We start from the raw sequence: 23,237 nt of genomic DNA on the forward strand, positions 1-23,237 counted from the left end.
GTAAATTATATTTCAATGCTCTCCATTATTTGGCCAATTGAGTGTCACAAAAGGCTAAACATTAGATTTACAATGAGGGATTTTTTTTTTTAATACAGAAAGGTCAAATTATGTGCGATTGTTGTTCGGTCTGAAACCTGACCCGATCGAGTCATATCTCACAAAGTGATAAAAGCTATCATTATAGAGAAACCCATTACCAGTCGACAACTGAATATTTGTTTAAGAACAACTATAACTAAACAAAAAATGGGTTGTCAGTTGATGTTATAGTAGTGCTGTTATTGAATACAAGACACATTCAGAATTCTCCTGACTGTAATATTTTGACATGGATCCTCAGAGGAATAGAAATAATATCATGTACAGAATGCAACAGTTTGACTTGGCATTCTGGAATGACTGGGGGCGTTCCCCCTGCAAATTACTGAATTAAAATTTTATTTCGTTGTCCAAAATAGGGTCGCATTTTGGGCGGCGTGGCATGCTTCAGTTAAACCAAAACAATCTGTGCATATAGGAATATCGATTTAAAGAAAACAGGATAGTGTAACCTCGTTATAAAGCGTTTGAGTGACTCTAAGCATAATATTTCCACACAAATCATTAGATTTTATTATTAAAAGGTCTCTGTAAGAAAGACCAATAAAGACAAGGACCGTTTATTTGAATATTATCATACACATCTAAATTATTATACATATACGTGATCAACATTCCTTTCTTAATAAACATATTGCAGGAAAGTATTAGAAAGTATTTGTATCATTACATAACAGCAAATATGCTTCAATAACCTTTAAAAACTTATCGTGGGAAACGAGTATTAAAAAGCAGCAGATATAATGTCATAGTTCCTAAAATATGCTTCTTGGAAAGAATGTCGATCACATTATTTGCATTGTGGTTACAGAGAGTATTGATTTTCAAACTCATATTGGCATGCTGAGAATGGTTCTGGTGAAGCAGTCTGGACTCTAGTTGATGTTTTATCGGTATGTATGTGAGTAATTCTTTTGAGATATGTTATATTTGTTTCTGAGTAGGTGCAAAAGAACGAATTTGATTTGATGTTGGAATACATCAGGCCATATATGTTAACGTGATATCAGAAAAGTTCTTTCAGCGACTTTGAACATAACACGAATGTGTGTGTGTGTGTGTGTGTGTGTGTGTGTGTGTTTTGGATTTTTAACGTAGCTTTAACAATTTTTCAGTCATATCGCTACGATGTCTGCAGTGTGGCAGTTGATAGTGTCTAGCATTGGGGCATCATGCCGCAGACATGTATCATTATGTCCCACCCAGTCAGATTATCCTGACACTAGACCGACAAGTCCTAGCACTAACCTTTTAATACTGAAAACCACGCGAGGCAGCTGTTAGTGCCATTTTTGTAAGTCTTTGTTATGACTCGGCCAGTGTTCGAAACCACGACCTCTCGCACCCTAGGCGGACGCTCTAACCACTAGGCCACCGGAGCGGTCCAAAATGCTGGCTTTTATGTTTATATTTATTTATCACCTCATTTTATACGCTTTCTGAATGCTAGTATTTTTCGAAATACAACGTGAATATAATTCTAAACAAATTGAAATTATTAAACGTTTTCTATGGCATATTTAAGCATTGTTCTTGCCAAGGTGTGCATTACAGAAATACAGATGAGTATACATAAAAAACGCTTGATCAACCATCTAAGATTTAATTGGTATGTGATGAAACAAAAGTCAGATAATTTAGGTTAGGATTAGAAAAAATGTATCACATTGAAAATCAAGAAATGGCCACTTCATAGCCTTCAATAAAAATGGAGGGCATATTTTAAACGTTACGCGAGTAAAAGTGGCTTTCATACGTTATCTATTTTTCTAACCATACAAAATTTAAGTGATCAGTGGATATAATTATATATCTTAAATGTAAAGAAGCACAAAGTCGCAATATCCATCATAATTTCAAGAATTGTTTTTGGACGAAATCAAGTAAAAGGAATCTGTGCATTTTAAGATTTCAGACTAATGTCGCATTTTTCTTAAAATCGCACATTGTTTCGTGCATTATGCCTAGTATATGTAATTTCGTCAATTAAATTTTTTACAGTCTCTGTTCAAGTTTAATTTCTCTGCACAATCAGATTTTTGGTTATGAAGCAAACACAAATTGCACCATACCATCAGAGCAGTCCTCTAACAACGTAATCTTCAGACATTTGATTCATAAATTTTGAATCAGACTTAAATATCATGTTATCGAATTGATGAATTATAGACTTAAAGCAAAGTTCAGCCCTACATGCCGTTTTCTAATTTTAGGCAAAGCCCAAACTGACGAACTTGAAAGCAAAGTTCGATCCTAAATCCCGTTTATGAAATATAGGCCAAGCCAAAATGCTCGACCTTTAGGCAAATCTCAGCCCCATGTATCAAATCCAGACCAAGTCCAAAATGACCGACTTTACGGGAAATTTCAGTTCTAAATCATGTTTGTGAAATATAGACCAAGCCCAAACTGACCAACTTTAAGGCAAAGTTCCGTCCTAAATCTCGATTGTGAAATACAGGCCAAGCCCAAAATGACCGACCTGAAGAATCCAATTTAAGCTCTTTCTTAAGTTCTTTCTATGAGGAACATGCAAGATGGTGTGATGTTGTACCTACCTGAAATAGCGAAGCCGCTAAATCCGACGGCGAGTGTGAGACACACTATAGCGGTGACAGCGTTACGAGTAAATCCAACCCCTAGTAAGAAAATAGCTTCCATTCCAAAGCCTTGACGAAAGAAAAAATATGTTAATCATGGACGAAATCGCATAACAAACTGAATTGTAGTGGACGCTTCTATAGAAAAGTCAAAATAACATGTTCATATACACTTAAGGAGTGAAAGTGTGTTACTTATTTTATTTCGAACTTAAAAATGTATGTGAAATATATAATATATTCTGCCTTACATTCATGCCACATTTTGGGAGAGTGAATGGACTTAATAAAATAGATAACTGCACATGCTGCTATTAGCGTGTAGGGGCTGACACTACACTTGCACTTTAAGCACTATTCATAAAAAAATTATAAACAAGCTAAAATATAGGTCACAGTGATTCCTGTATCGTGTACAACATACGCTCATCCAAGGATGTGCAGGCATTTCAACTTTGATAGCCATAGGAGAATATGTGTTAGAGTTAGAGAATTTACACGATTTCTAAGTAATGTTAAATAACCATGTCACAATAACATTATTTTTACCAACTTGCGTCTACGCTGCCTTGTATATTGTTAGTCTAAATAGGTCTGGTAATATACTAATTACAGTCCAGATAGCAATGGACAAAGGAGCAGACTGACTAAGCGAATATGATGCGTACATTTTGTTGTTAGAAACGTGGTGTATCCATGTCAAATGTTCGGGGACCTTTGAACTCATAACTAACCTCCACAGTTAAAGATTTTTCGGACGACGGTGGTGGAGAGAATTCTTCGGCGTCTGAGGAAATCGGCAATGAAACCGCCGATAGGGACGATAATCGCCATCACCAGGTGCGGCAGGGCCGAAAGGATTCCACTCTAAATTGAAAGAATATGATCAAACATGTTCAGATATAAAAGTCTGTAAAAGGTCATTTGTTCTTTATTTATAATGACACACATCAACAACATCAGCAGATTCGCTTTAATTTTGTTTTAAAAAGCTTGCTTCGTTTTAGTCATGGTAAACATGACTGTATTCACCTAATACCAGCACAATTAATTTTCCAACACATCAATAAAAAGATGTTGTGTCATTAAGAGGGAATGTATCCAATAAAACTAACTCATTAAATAAGCCATAAAAACTGCGTAAAATATCTCAGGAAAATTTAACTTTAATCCAATGAAACGAATTTAACAACTGTTATTGAATCTCCCTCGGGCTGAAGCTGTCTAATACTGGGAAAAACCACTTACAAACGGCCGGGACTGAAGCATTCCGATCAATATGGTTGCATTGCATTTGATAATAATGTATTTCATTTGTCAGGAAAATTAAGAAATATTGCCCAGTGACAATCAACATTCGCATGAGAAGTCACTAGAGTCAGATTTCTAGTATTATCTGTCGAAATGAAACTAATTTAATTTTTCAAATGAGTTATCAAGGACATTTTAGAACCGTGCGAGACCGTAGAACATTAGAGAGTAGTGACACCTTTTATAGTCCTATTGGTGGGTATATATAAAGGTGAGATGAATACACAAACGAAGGTGAAGAAACAAAAGTATAATTTTCGAAGCTGACATACGAAAGTTAAAAGTTAATTCCTGTTAAAAAATATATCATCACGACTAATCATCAATAATAAGCTTCAATTGTATCGACAAAAGTATAAAACTGACCTCTTTTTAGAAGAGAATATGAATAAGATTGGCAACTTTAATTTGTATGTATGTATGTATGTATGTATGTATGTATGTATGTATGTATGTGTGTGTGTGTATGCACGTATGTATGTATGTATGTATGTATGTATGTATGTATGTATGTATGTGTGTGTGTGTGTATGCACGTATGTATGAATGTATGTATGTATGTATGTATGCATTTTTGCAGGGGACCCGAGTGGCCGAGTGGTCTAAAGCGCTCTCCGTTACGGATCACTGCCATCTCACCTCTGTCTGCATGGGTTCGAGTCTCGGATTCGGCTAATGTGGGTATGTGAGAAAGCTTGCCAGTAGCTTCTCGTGGGTCGGTGGTTCTTTCCGGGGTTTTCCCGGGTTCTTCCTCCACCATTAATACTGGCCGCCATGTATAGCCTATCGTGTGCTGAAAAATGGCGTTAAACCCTACAACAACAACAACAAAAAAAGCATTTTTGCACGTGTATGTATGTATGTATGTACGTACGTACGTACGTATGTATGTATGTATGCATGTATGTATGTACCTCATCCCTTAAACCGAAATTTGATATTCCAGTCATTCCAACACCCCATTATTCAATTCTATAAATCCTTTCCGTCACCACCCCAAACCCCACCTCTCTCTGCATGTACGTAAATAGGACTCCCAATTTTTTTAAATTGTAGCAAGATAATAATCCTTACCTTTGATATAGGAAAGTTAAGAACTTCAGAGAAGTACATTGGTTGCTCTATAATTAGTAAGTAAAATGTCCAGCTTCTGCAGAAGTTTGCAACCATGATGGCGAACACTGGCATGGATGTGAAAAATTTCTTCCATGGCGTCTTCATATCCTGCGAGTATCACGAGCATATGGATAATATCATGCGAGAAACATACTTCGACTGTTTAATAAATATTTCAAAATTAACACACGTGAAAACTGAGTTAAACAAAACACAAATCACTGACTACATTAGATAAATCGGTCCACAATGCACCGTGAGTACGTATGTTTGTGCGCATGTATGAATGTGCGTAGGCAGGCAGGTCGAAAATAAATTTTGCAACTGAATCAAGTTTTTTAATTTACCTACAAGTAAATCCGTTTTTCGAAGTTTTAAATATCAATTAGGTAATCCAATATACAGTCGTACAGTAAATAGAGTGTGGTTTCCATGTTAGATACAATTATAGTACGCTCGAAATTACCGAGGTTTTTCCACGCTAAGTTTAATGTGTTTTTTAAACAAAGAAATACATGACCCTTTGTACGAGGTTTTATAATGACAATCTGTCACCATTTTTGCAGCGTTATTCTCTTTAGACAGATTCCACAAATATATTTAGAACCAAGTATCCATTTTTATTATAACGTTTATGAGAATTTTAGAACCTGTCTGTAGCCACCAAAAATGGCGGCCCTTTAATAATCTCTCAGGCACTGTCAAGCGCTATTTTAAGAGCACTAAACTTAGCATATACACTTCTTAACTTAGCGAATACAAAATAGTCATGTATCTGATTGACGTTTATGCTTTTTTTCTTAAGCATTACCATTTGAACAAAATCATCATGGAAAAACGCAGACAGTATCTAATCTCGAGCGTATTTCAGACATCATCTTCTGTTTTGTTAAACTGATTTTTAACAACTTGATTGGGCAAATATCATAACCTTTTACAATGAAACTCAAATGACCCTGGGTTTAAACCGATTAATCACCGAACCAACAGCAGTACTGCAACTTGCAATAGCCACTTTAACTGAATCTTTCGCGTTCACTGTATAGTCTGAAATGTATAGACAATTGCACAGACACGTGTCACTAAAACTAACAATATTTTTTTAAAATCAGTAAAGCTAAAGTGTAAAATAGGTTCTACTTTTTGGTTTTGAGGCGTGGATTGATATTGGGTTTGACAGCTTAAGTAACGTTCATCCAGAGTCTCGTGTGACTTCTAGAGACCTGCTTTTCAAACGACTCCCCAGGAAGCACTCATTCTTTTCTCGAATTACCACTGAGACCACAAGTTGAAATCATTTTTTTGGGGGGTCGAAACAGAATTCTTTTACCACATTTTCATGGGGTTTTCAGTAAGTTACTTTGCAAATTCAATGCACAAGTGACATGCCAAATCATAAAGAAGATTGCCCCAGGGTTAAACGGTCTGTACTAGCAGTAGCTTTTTATAACAACATCACTGGAGAGCAGGTTGATCGGCACTGAGGTTCCTCTCCTCAGTATCGCACTGTTGCACAGATGCAACCCTCCAACCCCCAACCCCACCCCACCCTCTAAAAGCTCATTACCAATATCTTCCGCACTGGTAACAGTGACATGGCAAGAAATTATCAGTTCCCTCGCAAAACTGATTTCGGGCGCTCGCTCCCAATACAAAATCGGGTAATCCATGTTATAAAACAGGAAATGTGTCAAGCCTAGGGAGGTTGTAAAGCCTATAATTTTCTCCTTTTTTAGGTATCTAAATCTTGGGTTGGAGGTGATTCGGATATTATGGTACATAGTAAGGCCTAACTTATAATAATAATAATAATAATAATACAGTCTTTATTTATCCAGGGTAGGATAATTAATTAACAGATAGATGACATTATGACCCTGTATATGTCACAAATATACAAGTATCCGCGTAATTAGTAAAAATCTTCAAGATTGACATCTACAGCACAGAAGAAAATAAATATAGCCAAAATACAAATTATGCAAGATTAACATACTGTTATTACAAAATTGTAACACACGTGCTATACAAAATTGTATCACGTGCTATTCACAAATCTTATGCGGTTATAAATGAGGATTACTCAGTAAAATATCTACACAGGTACAGCATTTAAAAGCTAGAACGTTTGGTACTTGTTTGATATCATGCTGCCAACTATTCCTTAAAACTGGACCAGTGCAAGCAAAAATATTTTGTCAATTATTCTGTACGACCTTGTGGTATATGTGATCATTGTTGTAGTCCTTGTGCAAGTGTTCCTCACAAACTTAAAATCTCTAAGATACTCTACCGCTAAATTATTTAATGTAAGAATGTAACAACAGCTTTTCTAAAAAAAAATGTTATCTTTAATTAGCATCAATCTTAGAGCGCCAAAAAGAGATGATGTAGGTGTTAAATTAACACTGACATTTAAAATCACCGCGTCTGCACTTTTCTGTAAGCTGTGTAGTCTCTGCATAGGAAAGGCCCACACAGTACAGCAATAGATAAAATGGGGCAGCACCTGTATTGTACACTTTTAGGACCAACTGATTCGACATAAATTATCTAACCCTTTTTAAAATTCTTATTATTTTATAGATAATTATATATATATATATATATATATATATATATATATATATATATATATATATATATATATATGAGTCGATAACTATTTTAGTATTTCGATGTGTTAAAATTTCATTAGCTTACTTTCAGAACACAACAATGACTACACTGGAAATTCATTTCTCGTGCTAGTTCTGTAATATTTATCCAGTACTAGAAATAGCCATTTTAATGAGCTGTCTGTTTCAGAGTTGTAAGAGTTGTAGGCAAACGACTTTGTCATGTGATTTCCTACAATTCTATAGTGCTCTATAACTCCGGAGGAAACCTAGTAATACAAGTTGATGAATGAGATCAGCAATTGATGACGACCTACCTTTTGAAGTATTGAGGTATTTTCTCCTATACATGTTTCGATGTAAATTCTTTCCTCCTCGGTAATGTATGGATGGGAAGACGGCTTTTCAAAGGACAAAAACCACCAAACTGTGGTCCATATGATTCCCATTGCACCTGAAAACGTATCACATAACAACAGCATACTGAGGATAACTTGTTATAACTTTACGATGACTTCTTTCGCTTCATTTGTAAGAAAATGTTTGTCGAATTCTTGTATGTACTTTCGATGTTTTCATTCCTCTTTACAACACTTGTATTGCATACTCCATTAATATTGGTGTTTTCACACCAATTGCTACAAATATATGTAATATATACTTTTAGAAATACCTATTTCAACATTTTCTCTCCTGATGTAAATTTTGAGAAACACAATCGCGAGACAGGAATTTCATAATCTTAAGTTTTCATAATACATTATGACAAGAAATGAAAAAAGAAAAACAAAGAAAGAATATAAAATAATTTACCAAATACATAGAATCCTGACTGCCAACCGAACTGTTTTGTTAAAATACCGGATAGTGGCATTCCCAAAACCGCCCCGGCGTAGGATCCTTTCAAAGAAGTAAAAACACATGAATTACCTTATGCAAATAGTCCTTTCGTTTGATTTTCATCATGCCAATATTTTAAGGTCTTCTTTTACAATAGAAAATACAAACATCTTGACTTGAGATCATGATTTAAACTAGACTCATATATCGCATTCATTATATACACATTATCCAAATTTACAGCTTTAAAATAAAACATTAAAAAAGGGATAAATGGATTGAGAATGTTAAAATTAATCACGATTTTTAAAATTATGTACATGTGGAAATATACTCTTGATGTCATTTGCTAACTTTGAAAGAGAAATAGTAATAAAGTGCAATATTTACTTCCGTCACTCAATGGTTGATAATTTACAAAGAATATTCACCTCAAATGCAAATTAATGGGTGATTTTTGTTTTTGAAAATGACACCTAGTTGTGTATAAAATAATCAAAACCTTAATTTTTTAAAAACCCAACTGTACAACTGTACCGCTTTCAGCCCAACTATGGAATAGATTTTTGTCTTCATAGCCTGACCGAAACGAGGATTAATTTATCAAACACTAAAATGAGAAAACGATTAATCACATACAAAACCGACACCTGATCTTCATTTAAGTTTTGAAGAACTGTAGGAACTGTGATTGCATAATATTACTCATAGACATTGCACTAATTAAATCACCGTGATCTCCTCTGATGGAAATATTCTCTTCAATATTTCATCACTAACATAATTTTCGCAGATAGCATTTTGTTTCAAATTTTTGATAGTCTTCGAAGAAATATATTTGCTCTTGCGGAAATACACTGGAATCAGCAGTTCTTATCTCTTTCCGTCAGTTACACGATCACGTTTCGTACACAACTTTATAGACTTTCAGAGGTGTTTAAAAAAAAATCTGTTCAAGTTTGGCTTTTATGGTTTGGGATTCTGTTTTAAATTTGAAGTCATCACTCTTACGATGTGGCCATTGGTGGATTGACATGTTGTTATTTGTTTGTTCGTTACAGAAAGTTGTACAATTGTTATATTGACCCTTTTCAGTAATGAATATCTATCTGACCTATTTTTTGTCCAAAAGAAAAAATGTGTTTGCTGTTTTAGACATTTGCCCATTACTGACACTCCCCTAACTATGAATTTGGACCATAAATAAAATCAGTGGAATTAAATTTTCAGACACATATGAATTCCTCCTCTAATCTTCATTCAGACATGACTTATCTTGTGTTCATTCCCTTCCTCGATGTAACCGGTGTTAATTTAATTTAGAATACCTGTTTAATTTTATCTCCGACGAAATCTGACATGCTCCTGTCTAAGTAAGAGACGGATGAGATCGATTTCTAAGGAGAATCTATTTACGTTTCTTGATTAGAGTGAATGTAACTATGTTTTCTCGCGGATGCAGAACACGAAATCTTAATTACATTTAGTAATTGTCACGTGCTCACATTTCCCCATCTACAGTCGATTTGAATCAACACTTGAAAATTTTACTTGGTAGATTCACGTACGACATTTAAATTAATCCGATTAGTTGTTTCTGTTGAAGAAAGAGCTCATGTTGTGGTTTTGTTGCCTTTGTAATCGCAGTTACGCGTAACAGGAATTTGCTTTCTTTCTTTCTAGGTCTTACGAATAGGTACCATTTTTACTGAGTATTCTTAAATTCAGATTCATAAACTTCCTTCTTATCGATTGGTCTCCAAAAATGAACTTTTCAGTGAATATATGCAGGCGTGAAAAGATGGTCCTAATCTATTGAATTTAGAAGTGACCTCTTTATTCCTCAGCTTTTGAGATATCTCTGGACTAATGTTTTTCTTCTCCAAAAATAAACATATTTCGCATCTGTAGATTCTTAAATTGGTAGATTATTTATAGTCCTTTGGACTGTATCTCAGTATTATATCTACCTCTAAGGAAAATCTCAATACTGTATCTACCTCTAAGGAAATCTCAATACTGTATCTACCTCTGAGGAAAATCTCAGTACTGTATCTACCTCTAAGGAAAATCTCAATATTGTATCTACCTCTGAGGAAAATCTCAAAACTTTATCTACCTCTGAGGAAAATCTCAATACTGTCAAAAACAATATACTGTAAAATGTCTATTTTTGAGGAGAACGTTTGTGATACTGAGTGATATCGTGGCCAGGATATACAATTATCAATCATTGTAAACTATACTTATGAAACAAGCAGTTCTTTTTAGAAAATCATAAATGTAAATAAAACGAATAATGTGTTATGCATGTTACAGAAGTTTGGTTCAATGTAAAGTCGATAATCATTGATTAATAATTATTCATATACAGATTTTAAAAATGCAGTCGCATCATTAAAACTTGGAAGACTGAATACTTCAATAGCAGACTCTAACGAGGAAAAACAAGTTTATGTGGCAAATGGCCATTAGTTTGCGTGCGTGCGTGCGTGCGTGCGTGTGTCTGCGTGTGTGTGAGTGTGCTTGAAGACACATTTAGCAAAGGAAGCCTACCACAAAAAGCAATAGTTGCCAGTTTTGATCTCTCTAAAGGTGGTGCCCAATGGCTCCAAATGCCATGACAGGCTGGGTAGGTTACTCCCTGCAATAAATAAATAAATAAATAAACAATAATAATAATAATAATAATAATAAGGCAACGCAAAGAAAAACATGTCAACATCTTCTTATTATCGTCATCATCCTAGTCCATATTGACGCCGTCGTTGCCATTTCCATCTTCCTCCCTCTTCTTCTTCTAATAATCACTACCTAGCTGGTCAAACTGTACCAGCAACAGAACTGGACTTCTTCAATATCAAATAATAAGCTAACATTCATAAACTACATCTGCTGCAGTCTTAAGTGAGGTTTATTTAACGAATAACAAATTTCTGTTTAGAAATAGTATATCAAATTCTCACAAGTTGCATTTCGTAGCAGTGCTAGATATCAGTTTTTCACTATGGCAAAGGTACCACACTTCGTTTGTTTCTCTTGCGGTTAATGCAATTGTAAGATATCGGTACCTTCAGCAATGTGCGGATTATGCCCTTTCTTTCATGTCGTATGAGGATTTACGTAATACATTATATCCTGATTTGGTGTGTGTGTGTGTGTGTGTGTGTGTGTGTGTGTTTACCTCAGCAAGTCCCTGTAAAATTCTGACTGCCATTACCAGACCGTAATGGACTTTTGCTGCAGCTGGCAAAAAAAGATTCAGGAAAGCAGAGGCCCCAATTGCCAGACCAAATATTCTGCCAAAAATAAGTACGGGTTTAACATTGGTTATATATTCTACATAAATGAGTAAGTTTAATTACTATCGATATTGGTCAAATATTTCTAAAATTGTATTAATCACTTTTCCTTCTAATGACCCAGGTTTTAAATGTATGACAAGACATTCTTGTGCGATCCTCCAAATCATCTACATGGAGGATATATACGTTTATGAGAAGGTATCAAGACATATTTTATGAGTGAAGTGGAATAATTGTTTTTATTTTACGAGTGGCGCAGCCACAAGTGACAATGCAAAGTGTTTCCACTTCACGAGACGAAAGCGAAAAGCAGCAAGTTTTGTAACTTTCAACAAATAAACAATTTCCTTAGAATTCCAAATATTTACAAACAAGTTAAAGTATTTTGAATGTATTCCCGAACAGTCATAAATGTACTTTCAAAAGTCCAAAAGTAAAGAGTATTCCAAATGAGTTCTAGTCCAGTTTTGAATGTACTTATGTGCAAGTAGCCTTTAATAGTGTTGATATGCTATCAGTCTTATTGTATCACAATCATATAATCCAAAATATCTTTAAATGAATTCCCAGTAATTCCATAATAGTTATTTTATTCTACAGTCGTCACTGAGCAGTGTAATTCCAATGAGGAATTGAAGTAAATAAATAAAATCCTCTCAACTGAACACTACCAAAACTAATTCTACTGAGACTAATGTTTTAAGATATGAATAATTAATTATGGTACTAACTACCTTATATTTCAAAAAACCAAGACACAATTTCAAAACCAGGATGAGGGTCAAATGTTGATTTCCAGAACATTCCAACTCGTCAACAAGGTCAATTCCTTCAACAGCCAACCAATCAGAAATCAGTTCGTCCAGAATTTCCAAGGGGGAAATCAATAACCTGAGCTCAAATCCAATCAAGATTACTTCTACAACTTCCAAGGTCAAAAGATCACTTAAACATATTTACCGAAATTAAAGTGCAACCCACTATCCTGAGTCAATGTAATGCATTTAAAAATGACCCTTTCCTATCTAAAATGATAAATATAAAATGAAACATATAATATATGTATACATAAACTAGATCTCTCTCTCTCTCTCTCTCTCGGCAACTGACAGTTTATACCACGATAAACTCAGAAAAAAACAACGTTAAACTCTTATAATTGAAATTTCAATTATTCGTTATGTTATTTTGTTTGCATCATTAAAAAACAGAAATCTTAATTGAGCGTAGTAATACATGTTTGGGGTTTTCTGTTACATAGCTATTCTTAGCACTTGGGATTGTTCTGCTTTATTGTAATAAGATCATCACAATACCAGTCCTTCAACCAATGAAAACCAAATTTATTCAATGTTTTTTTTGTTGTTTTTTTTAAATTGTTAGAATGATCTTTTCTTTTAATGCTTACTTCGTGTCTGCCTTCACCGGCAGTATTTTTCTTATGTTGCACACGTGACTCTTTTTATAGAAGTGGGTATTCTTAGAAAAGTAGGTCTCCTTACAGTTTATACAGAAATAAACGCAATTCATTTTGATCACGTGGTAACATTCCATGGAAATGTTGCTTTCCTTTACCAGCTACTGGCATTGCAATTATTGTGATATTAACGGCTTCATTTCTGCAGAATATAATTTCCGGAATTTTACAATAAGTTTAGAATAGTACTTTTTACAAAATGTTGATGGTACATATAATGTTTCAAACTGTGTATTTTGTCAAATTAATGAATGTTTTGTTGTGAAAATGAAGAGGGTTTTATTTTCGTTAACACAGTTATTTTTACTGATAGATACATTGAATGCTGCTGGGGTGGGGTGCAATAGCAACATGACGGAACCATCCAAGAGGTTTCTGAGCGTGACACCATTAAACAACAATTTTAATGTTTGCCATTTTACTTGTAACGATTTTGTTTTCTATTTTAGTTTATTTCTGGAATCAGACGTGAAATTTTGTGTATTGGCAGGTTTGCAGTCTATATTGGTAAAATACGCTGAGCCCAAAATTTCGATTGTCACTTAATGTTAGTTCGCAATCGACACTGATCATTGCCCGATTTCTCCTTTGTTTGTGGAGATGATCATGATTGTCATGACAGTTAAAAGTGAAACATACACAATTCTATTACTCTATGTAATCAAGTAAGATAGTGTGTTTTCTTCTTCTCTATTTCACACATATGACATCTCCAAGAATCTATTTATTTACTAACTTCAATTTCAAATTAATGTTCTCTGAGCGATTGTATTTCTTACACAGCAATTCTGCATGATGACTTTCAATTTATACTATTAAAATCTAAAATCATATTTAGGTAAGAATCCACATTTCCTTGTAAATTAAATCGAAGGTGAAAATGACACGTAAGAATTAAAGTCAAATCTTGGCAAAAAACGTCACGAAAGGCAAAAAATCCCCCTGGTGTGAACTTTGAAGAAAATGTTGAGAAAGCTCATAATAGAAAAGTGAAAAGAGAACGTTTGAAGAATGAAGAAAATGTATAAAAGAACAAAAGATCTTGTAAATACACATATGAAAGAAAAGATACAATCTTATATATTTTGATGGTAGTGTCATAACTGCTTTGCACCTCTTGTTTATTTGATCCAAAAGTACAGTTGTTTCTATTTGTGTATATTGTTTATTTGATCCAAAAGTACAGTTGTTTCTATTTGTGTATATTGTTTATTTGATCCAAAAGTACAGTTGTTTCTATTTTGTGCATCTTGTTCATTTGGTCCCAAAGTACAGTTGTTTCTATTTGTGTATATTGTTTATTTGATCCAAAAGTACAGTTGTTTCTATTTTGTGCATCTTGTTCATTTGGTCCCAAAGTACAGTTGTTTCTATTTGTGTATATTGTTTATTTGATCCAAAAGTACAGTTGTTTCTATTTTGTGCATCTTGTTCATTTGGTCCCAAAGTACAGTTGTTTCTATTTGTGTATATTGTTTATTTGATCCAAAAGTACAGTTGTTTCTGTTTTATGCATCTTGTTTATTTTGTCCAAGGTCAAAAATTAGGTAACGTTCAACAAGGGATTGAAATTTACAGAACAATGCAGATGCTCACAAAATTATTACTTTTTTCGCTTCATATGCTCAGGTAAACATTCAAAATAATTATCATTTCAATTGCGTTTTAGACATTGTTAAATGTATTTAAAGGAACCTCAAAACATGGTAATTGGTGGAGTGGCTAATTGTGGAAAACGGTGTTTGAATTAAACCAGATAAAAGCTGAAGGCATACGTACTTTCGAATACAACGTTCGTTATTGTCCGTCTAAATTGTCCATTCATAAAAATGTAAAATGGGAAGTGGTTATTCGGAAATGAAAACGTGATTGCTAGATCGTGGGAATAAGTTAGATAAATGCTTAAATTGATGATCATGACAATAGTGTCGACTTAAACATGAAATCAGTAATCTAAGCAAACTAGCTTTTATGGTAAGCATATTTTAATATCTATTCGGGCGAAAGTTCAAATGTAGAAACATGTGAACAATATAGATGAAGAGGCAATAGAAATCACGTTCATTTAAAGTAATCTCATTATTGATGATATGCGAAGAGAGATTGCAGGTATACTTAAACAGAACATAAGACAAGTTTTAATGCGCTCAGCGCTGTATTTGGAGAATGGTGTATTTACATGTCCATGAGCGTGTATTTATCTTGTCAACCAAAGAGCGCTCGTCGTCATACGTAACCATGGATAATGTATTCATGATGATGTTATACAGCAAATGGTTGCATATACTTTATAAGCTTATTTCTTGGTAATTTCATTTCTGATTAAAGAAACAGTATTTCTAAATCTCCCGTAATAGTTCTTTTTCCTTGCACATTTATAAAATTAATTTATAAACTTTCTTTTCATTATGGTCTTTTGTAAATGAATAGAATTACCAATAGAACTTTTGAATAGATACACCGTTGAACTGATCCATATTCAACGGAGGTATAGCAAGATTGTTTAGTATAGCGTGTCACTTTTAGAACCATTATGACCACTACACTGAACACAATCAACATGTCTTTCTCGCTCTGTTTGAGTTATTCTAACCAGTTGTATGCAAGACGGATCAACAATTTCATAACAATATATCAGATTCATTTAAATTTACTAATGTCCACCTTTTTACTGCACATATCAATGACTGTACATATCTAAATTGTATGTGCTGGTATCCATGGGTCTTTTATGGGACTATGCAAGAAAGACTCCAAAGTATAGACGCATCGTTTATAACCCGTATGCCATAACCTATTAAGATGTGTAATTTAAATGAAAAATTTAAATAAATAATTTATCTCAGATTATATCTGAACACAATGGCAAAGTCTGATTTTAGATTCCCAAGGTGATATAAAACAGAAATGAATAATTGCTTACAAAACCTCTCTATATAAAAATATTTACTTGACATAAAACGCAATAGATTGCTTGAGAAAACTGAATTTCAGATGGGAAATTACAGTAACTTTGGAACTCATCATATTGTTTACTACTTAAAATCATGATAAAAAGTAAGGAAGACAATATAAATTAAATGTAACACACACACATATTTCATAGTTTTAAAAAGTTCTAATGGGGAGTCAGATTGTTTCGTTTTAGTTTTGATAATATCAAAGTGCTTATTTAAATTTATTTAATAAATATTTCAAACTATATTCAACTTCTAATTAACAAAATGTGCAAAACAAATGAATATATTAAACCTTTGCAATAAAGTTTACCAAAATCTTAGTCTGGTGGCTTTAATTGTCATGTTGAATATAAATTAGTTCCCCAGAAATTAAGGAATAAAAACGGCCATCCTATCTACTAGTTTTCAACCTAGCTTTACAGTCTGAACGATTTCCGACAATAGCTCACCCATGACCTTTACAAATCAGGTCATGATTAGAATGAAAGGTAGGCCGTAACCACTAAGTATTTGCGGATTGGCGAGAATCCGGAGCTGTGCGCTCCGACATGGGGGCCAAACAACCAGCGGTATTACGTTGATGTTTTCGAATATTTGCATATATCATTCTCGTTCTATAAAAATACTGTAATCAAGGGAAAGAACACAAAACTAGACAAAATCACAATTGGAACATCGCTTGGTTATTTCCAAGTCAAGGAATAACCTTGCAAATAGTTGTGGTAATATCATCATCATCATCATCATCAGTCTCATGACCTAGTGTGGTCGTCGAGGCACTGTGCTGCTGAACATCTGACCAGTTCCCTCCACTTGTCTCGATCATGTGCCAATGCCTGTGTCTCCGCAAAACTTTTCCTGGTCCATTCTGTGATGTTGTCAGTCCACTTTTTTCTCTGTCTACCTCTCCTTCTGCCACCCTGGACGCTGCCCTGCAGGACTGATGTGGATAGACTGTTGCCTCTAGTGACATGGCCATACCATTTCAGCTTTCTCTTTTTGACGGTGGTGAGGAGGTCCTCATATTGGCCTACTTCGCGCCTGATGGTGTTACGCACTTCTTCATTTGTGATGTGGTCCATGTAAAAGATGCCAAGGATGGTTCTGTAGCATCTCATTTCAAGTGACTGGATTCTTCGTTGTAATGCTGCTGTCAGGGTCCAGGCCTCACATGAGTACAAAAAGACTGAGATGACTAGAGCTCGCAATAGTCTGATTTTAGTTTTCAGACAGATATTCTTGTCTCTCTAGATGGGTCTTAGCTTTGACATAGCTGCCATTGTTTGTGCTGCTCTTGACAAAATTCCTGCTCTTGATCCCTTTCAGTGATTATGGAACCAAGATATTTGAACTGGCTCACTGTTTCCAGTTCATGTCCTCTGACTTTAATCTTGGCTGAGATTTGTTTGTGGGAATATGCATCAATCCAATGGATTTGATGATTTGCCTCCCCTTATCTCCTCTCCCATGGGCGGAGTGGGCCGCTTATGTCGCGATAGAGAAGGCCAACAATGCTCCGAATGTAACTTTGACTCCTGCCAATTTATGCCATGTGAACAAAATATGTTTTCAATCTTGAATTATCTGCTGGCTTCTTTCTTGACCTGGCAGAAAAAGCGTCGAGGATCTTCCGAATGGATAAAAGTATATCACAGATTTATCTTTCTTTGAACACACTGTTGTAGTCATTTTTCTAATCGTGATTACTTCCACTAAAATAGCTATACGGGATTTAATCTACATTTTGTTTCCTTAAACGAGACTTCATTTCTTTTACGGATATCCCCAGAGCTAGAAATAACATACGTTCTACCTCAAAAGTAATAAAGTAATATTCATTAATTTTAAGAGATTTATCATTATTATTATTATTATTATTATTATTATTATTAAAAACTTACCTGTTGGCGGGGAGCCTCGAGGCCATGTAACCTCCTGGAATCTGAGTAATAATATAACCCCAGAAGAAAGAGCTATCTACCACACCTATCGTCTCAGGTGTCCATGTGAACTCTGGCGGCTGAATAATAATAATAATAATAATAATAATAACAATAACAACAACAACAATAATAATAATAATAATAATAATAATAATAAAAATAATTATTATTATTATTATTATTATTATTATTATTATTATTATTATTATTATTATATTAATCATCATTAAATATTTTGGAATTAACATTTTGCTATAGAAAGCATATCTTTTTCAGCACACTTATTACACTTACCCTATGCAGTGGCGTCACTAGGGTTGGTTTCACCCAGTGCAGTAACTCATGGTGCCACCCCTATAGACCTCCTTCCTGCACACAAATTTTATAGACCGGCATTTTGTTGTCACCCTCTCTGATGGTGTCACCCGATGCGGTCCTTTACCACCACCACCCCGCACTCCCTAGCGAAGCCACTGACCCTATGTACATACATTCAGAATACCTTACTTGTGTACAACTTTGCTTCTCTTCTGTGTCAGAAACAGTGCTGACTTAGTGGTTAACGGGTCGAATTCTAGTCCAGAAGGAATTGGCTTTGAAATTTGGCTTCTGAGGAGACAGGGTCGTATACCGTGGTCAGATCATGAAAAGTACTTGGGGAAAGCACGATGGTACCATAATATGTTAATGTACCGTAAGACACAAGCAAAAAAAGCACAAAAAGCAACAAAAAACCCATAGAAAATTAAAAATCCCAACCGTATCTTCCTGTATATTAAATCTAAGATAACTTAATGATGAGGTATTTTGTTAAATATGAATTGCTATGATTCTTCAGCCCATTTACATTGACACACTTGAAATTAGAGTCCTGACAATTTGTCATAAAATCGCATTTTCTTGCACTGTACATAACATTTATAAACGATACATAGAAACCTCACTGGGCGATGAAAACCCGATAATTAGGTGGTAAATAAAATAATCAAACCTGACATTTAATTCATGATGCCGATGCACGGTTTAAAAGCAGACAAAGCTAATTTACAGATAAGTCGACTTAAAATTATGGGTTGATTGTCGTCATATTACACACATATAATAACATTTTCTGTGTCGTATAATAATAAACAACCATAGTGCTAATAGCCTTGTGTTTAAATGAATTCAACCTCTATTTGTTCGCGAAGATCAGTCTGAGTCCTCAACCGCTTCCTAACATGAACTCACCTGAATTTAAATCTAGAATCGTAATAATAATTTCGACGTTATTGTGTCTCATAATCAGATTAAAATCGATATCTACTTATAATAACTAGGTCTGACAGGCACCAGCAAAGGTTCATATTGCTGTCAAATTTGGTATTCCCGATTCACTTATTTTTTGTCACTAATTAAATACAACTGTGAATTTCATGTTAGGGAGAGTTATCGTTATAAACGCGATTTTACGAATATCGATTTTCATTTACATAAATATGAAATTTGTACTTTGAATATTTAATTGAATGGTCAACAGAACATGAACTTGTATCGGTTTCCAACAGATAAGGGTTATTATGTTTTCATTTGTTCTGTCCTTCTATTCCTGATTTCAACGAGAAGAGCATACCTAAAGCAGTAATTTTCTCAAACGTTTTTTTATTCTGTCGTCTATCAATCATCATATTTCACTGCGCTTTTTTAATGAATATTTTTATTACATAATATCGTCAAATTTGAGAATGGAAATTGAAACTACTCGTTTGTAAAATCCTACATTATCAATGTATGTTGTGTATCAATAACTTTATTAGTATGATATTGTAAGGTTTTTATTATCAATGTATGTTGTGTATCAATAACTATTAGTATGATATTGTAAGGTTTTGATTTTTGTTACTGATCTAAGTCAAAGTTTTGTTCCCCTTCCCTATAAATTTGCCCCCAAGTCACATTCGAGTACATGCTAGCTCGCTCGTGAGCCTGCCGAACAAATTTACCATGAATAGTAGAAGATTTTAACTTAGTAACCAAAACAAAACCCCACTATAATCATAGTACATTGTGGCTACAATATATCGATCACTTGATTATGAAATTATACGAGTGGTGATTATGATTCCAAATCCCAAAACCATACCGCTGAAGCCCCATAATTAAAGTCCTTATGAGGATCCTCAGTACAAAGTAAACAACTCGATTTTCACTCCCTTTAAATCAGGGTCGTTGTGTCGCGAGGTAATTTCCGGTAACGACTACACACACTCGAACACTGTCTGCTACGTATTTGGTTGTAAATACCTTAGCGACTGTCACGAGACCGCATTATCAATTTCTGCACATACTGATGTTCAAGTAATTGTTCCGCAAGAGCACGATTGAACCGTTCCTCTATTGCCTAGTCACGATGTATGTTAATACATCCAACAACAAACATATTCTTATGTTTTGTTAATAACGCAGAAACGGCAATAGCCGTGGCAGTGTTAGTGGTGAATGTGTGTAAATATGTTTAGGCGCATCAGCAATACTCGCTAAATCTTCAGACGTCAACGGTTCCGCTTTCTTGCATCTGCTGGCAACATCTAAAATGGTAAATGCGTACTCGTATGTGAGTCGGCATACCAGATCATGTGGAAAAAACAAAAGATCAGCCTGATGTTATTCGTTGGGCGTCCTTAGCCAAGGAAAATCCTTCTTGGTTCTGGTATGTAAATTTGTCATGACACTTGTTTGGCAAGCCACTCTCGAGCAAGCACATGGGTGACCTATACTGAGCTAGCTAACTTTTCAACTTCGGCATCTACATTTTAACAAGGGTGGTCTGTAGTATCGCGGCAAGTTTCATGCTCATGATATCAGTGTGTTTTACCTCTAATCTTAGATTACTTACCTCCTTTGATGGTCCATCTGACCATGTTTGCTCCATCACCTGGTCCCGCAATCGACATCAAATCATGGATGAAATCCACATCACTTAATGCTGTATACCGGAGATCATGCCAGTAACAAGCAGCATCGATACAGTTTGCGGTGCTTTTGTTGTTAGAATCAAGTCGTATGCCCAGCCGTGTTCCGGGCCCACATTCATTGTATCTGGGGACATATATTTCAACATGATATTTATTTCACGGTGTCCGGGGGAACTTCGGTAACGCAGCGATATCACCACCAACGTTTTAGAAACCGTGTTTGCGTACACGGCCAGAGATTTAAACAAACATGAACATTTTTGCTCCACATCGAACACAAATTCCAGTGATCGCGGTTCTACCATTACGTGTTTTGACCCGCGATGATTTTGCAGTACGAGTTTTCATGCGACATCGCTCACAGTACGAAGGCATGATAATTCAACAATCGATATTTACTTTGACTTTTTGCGCATGGAAGGCCAGACCACGCAAATACAGTAACATGGTTACAAACTAAGGATCTGGGAAGATTCAACTATCGTTTAATCTAATCGTGAGATGGTTAACGTGATCTCGCCAGCATGTAATAATGTACTCAAAGACATTACGGAAGTTTTTCAGTCATCATCGAGGAAGAAGTCATCCACTATTTATTTCTTATCGATAATTGATGAAGTGTCTGCCGTTAAGGATCTCAATCTAAGCTCGAATAATCTTATCGTGTATGATTGTTTCAAGCCTGAACACCAAGACATCACCGTGAGAATATTTTCTCTAGATATACTAAAAAAACAGAAGAGATCTATGTAACACAGCCATACAGAGAGACATCGAACAAACTTTTGTATGGCTGATCGAACCCACGACTGAAAGCGCGGTAAAAGTAACAGCGATGGTCGGAGTAAAATAAAATCAAACTTGTAAGATATCCAAGTGAGCCAATGATGTCAAAGCAGGCACGGAACAAACCGTGGAGACTATTGGACACTTGTCAGAGACGATTACTGGAATCTAAGAAGATATAGGAGAAGTTGGAGAGGAAGATGGTGTGATGGAAAAAGGCACCGTTGGATTTGGCCAAGACATCAGATTAGCATTTATTAGTATTCCATAAGTACCATCCGAGTACAAGTCGCACATGAAAATACTGGGTCAATACTTTAAGGAACGAGCTCACACGGCGATCTTAAGGATTCCAGTGCATTTTATTCAAAATAGACTCAAGGACTGGAAAGATGACTTGTTGAAAATATAATCAAAGACACGTGATATCTGAATTGATTTAAATGATATTCAACAAGTTTAATGGGAAACTATATGCCACCAGTAATCATTGGAGACGTTTTGAAAAAGCGGTTAATGCATATGATAACTAAAACCCCAAAAATGAAGAAAGCGAGGAATTATGGACAGAATATATGAAAGTGTATGTACTTCCATGCGGTCACGGACCTTAAACCAGACCATCATATGACCCCAAAGTTAAATATATATACATACTACAGCAACAAAGACTATAGCTCCCCACCTGCACCCAAAAACCAAGAGCAATAACAAAAAGTACTTTTAGCACTCCCACCTGCACCCCAAACCCAAAAGTAACAGCAATAATTATGTTTTTCACTCACAAGAAGACATCTTTCACCCAAACGTAAACAACAAGATGAAATAAACAGGGAGTTTGAATAAGAAGGACTTGAACAGGAGGAGCACCGTGAGTCACACTGTAGTATAAACTTGCTAAGGGTCAAATAGAAAGTGACAGTTGAGGCTAGTCTGATGATAAAATAATACAAACTTAAAACCAGCTTGGAATCGATGCATTAAAGCGTGAAAAGGTCGCAGAATGTGTAGCCAGGAGTAAAACAGACATATATTGTTTCTACAACGAAGAAGTGGAGTTCACCGACAAATCCCTCTCGGTTGTATTATCCTGTGATTAAGTTGCACCAATATTTTATCAACCAAGAAAAAAGAACGCTCGACTGTGATTCAATAACGGAGCACTTGTCCGTGTAGCAGTTTTTGGGTTATGACATAAACGATCGTTTCAGAGATCATTCGAAGT

The 23,237-nt window shown here is 35.0% G+C and overlaps 1 protein-coding gene across 1 annotated transcript in view; it reads right to left on the bottom strand.

Annotated features, from left to right (window-relative positions):
- The window catches only part of LOC149787804 (vesicular glutamate transporter 2-like), a 127,469-nt gene that overhangs the window by 5,204 nt on the left and 99,028 nt on the right, over positions 1-23,237 (bottom strand). Inside the window, exons 4-11 of the mRNA XM_089974013.1 lie at positions 18,231-18,349; positions 11,772-11,886; positions 11,144-11,231; positions 8,561-8,647; positions 8,065-8,201; positions 5,088-5,237; positions 3,437-3,569; positions 2,661-2,771 (exon numbers count right to left, since the gene is read on the bottom strand). Of these exons, the coding sequence (XP_089830139.1) occupies positions 2,661-2,771; positions 3,437-3,569; positions 5,088-5,237; positions 8,065-8,201; positions 8,561-8,647; positions 11,144-11,231; positions 11,772-11,886; positions 18,231-18,349 (940 nt within the window). The remainder of the gene's footprint in view (positions 1-2,660; positions 2,772-3,436; positions 3,570-5,087; positions 5,238-8,064; positions 8,202-8,560; positions 8,648-11,143; positions 11,232-11,771; positions 11,887-18,230; positions 18,350-23,237) is intronic.

Source organism: Sinohyriopsis cumingii, chromosome 11, assembly GCF_028554795.1.
Source record: "Sinohyriopsis cumingii isolate HCF-2022 chromosome 11, ASM2855479v2, whole genome shotgun sequence".
Lineage (NCBI taxonomy): Eukaryota > Metazoa > Mollusca > Bivalvia > Unionida > Unionidae > Sinohyriopsis > Sinohyriopsis cumingii.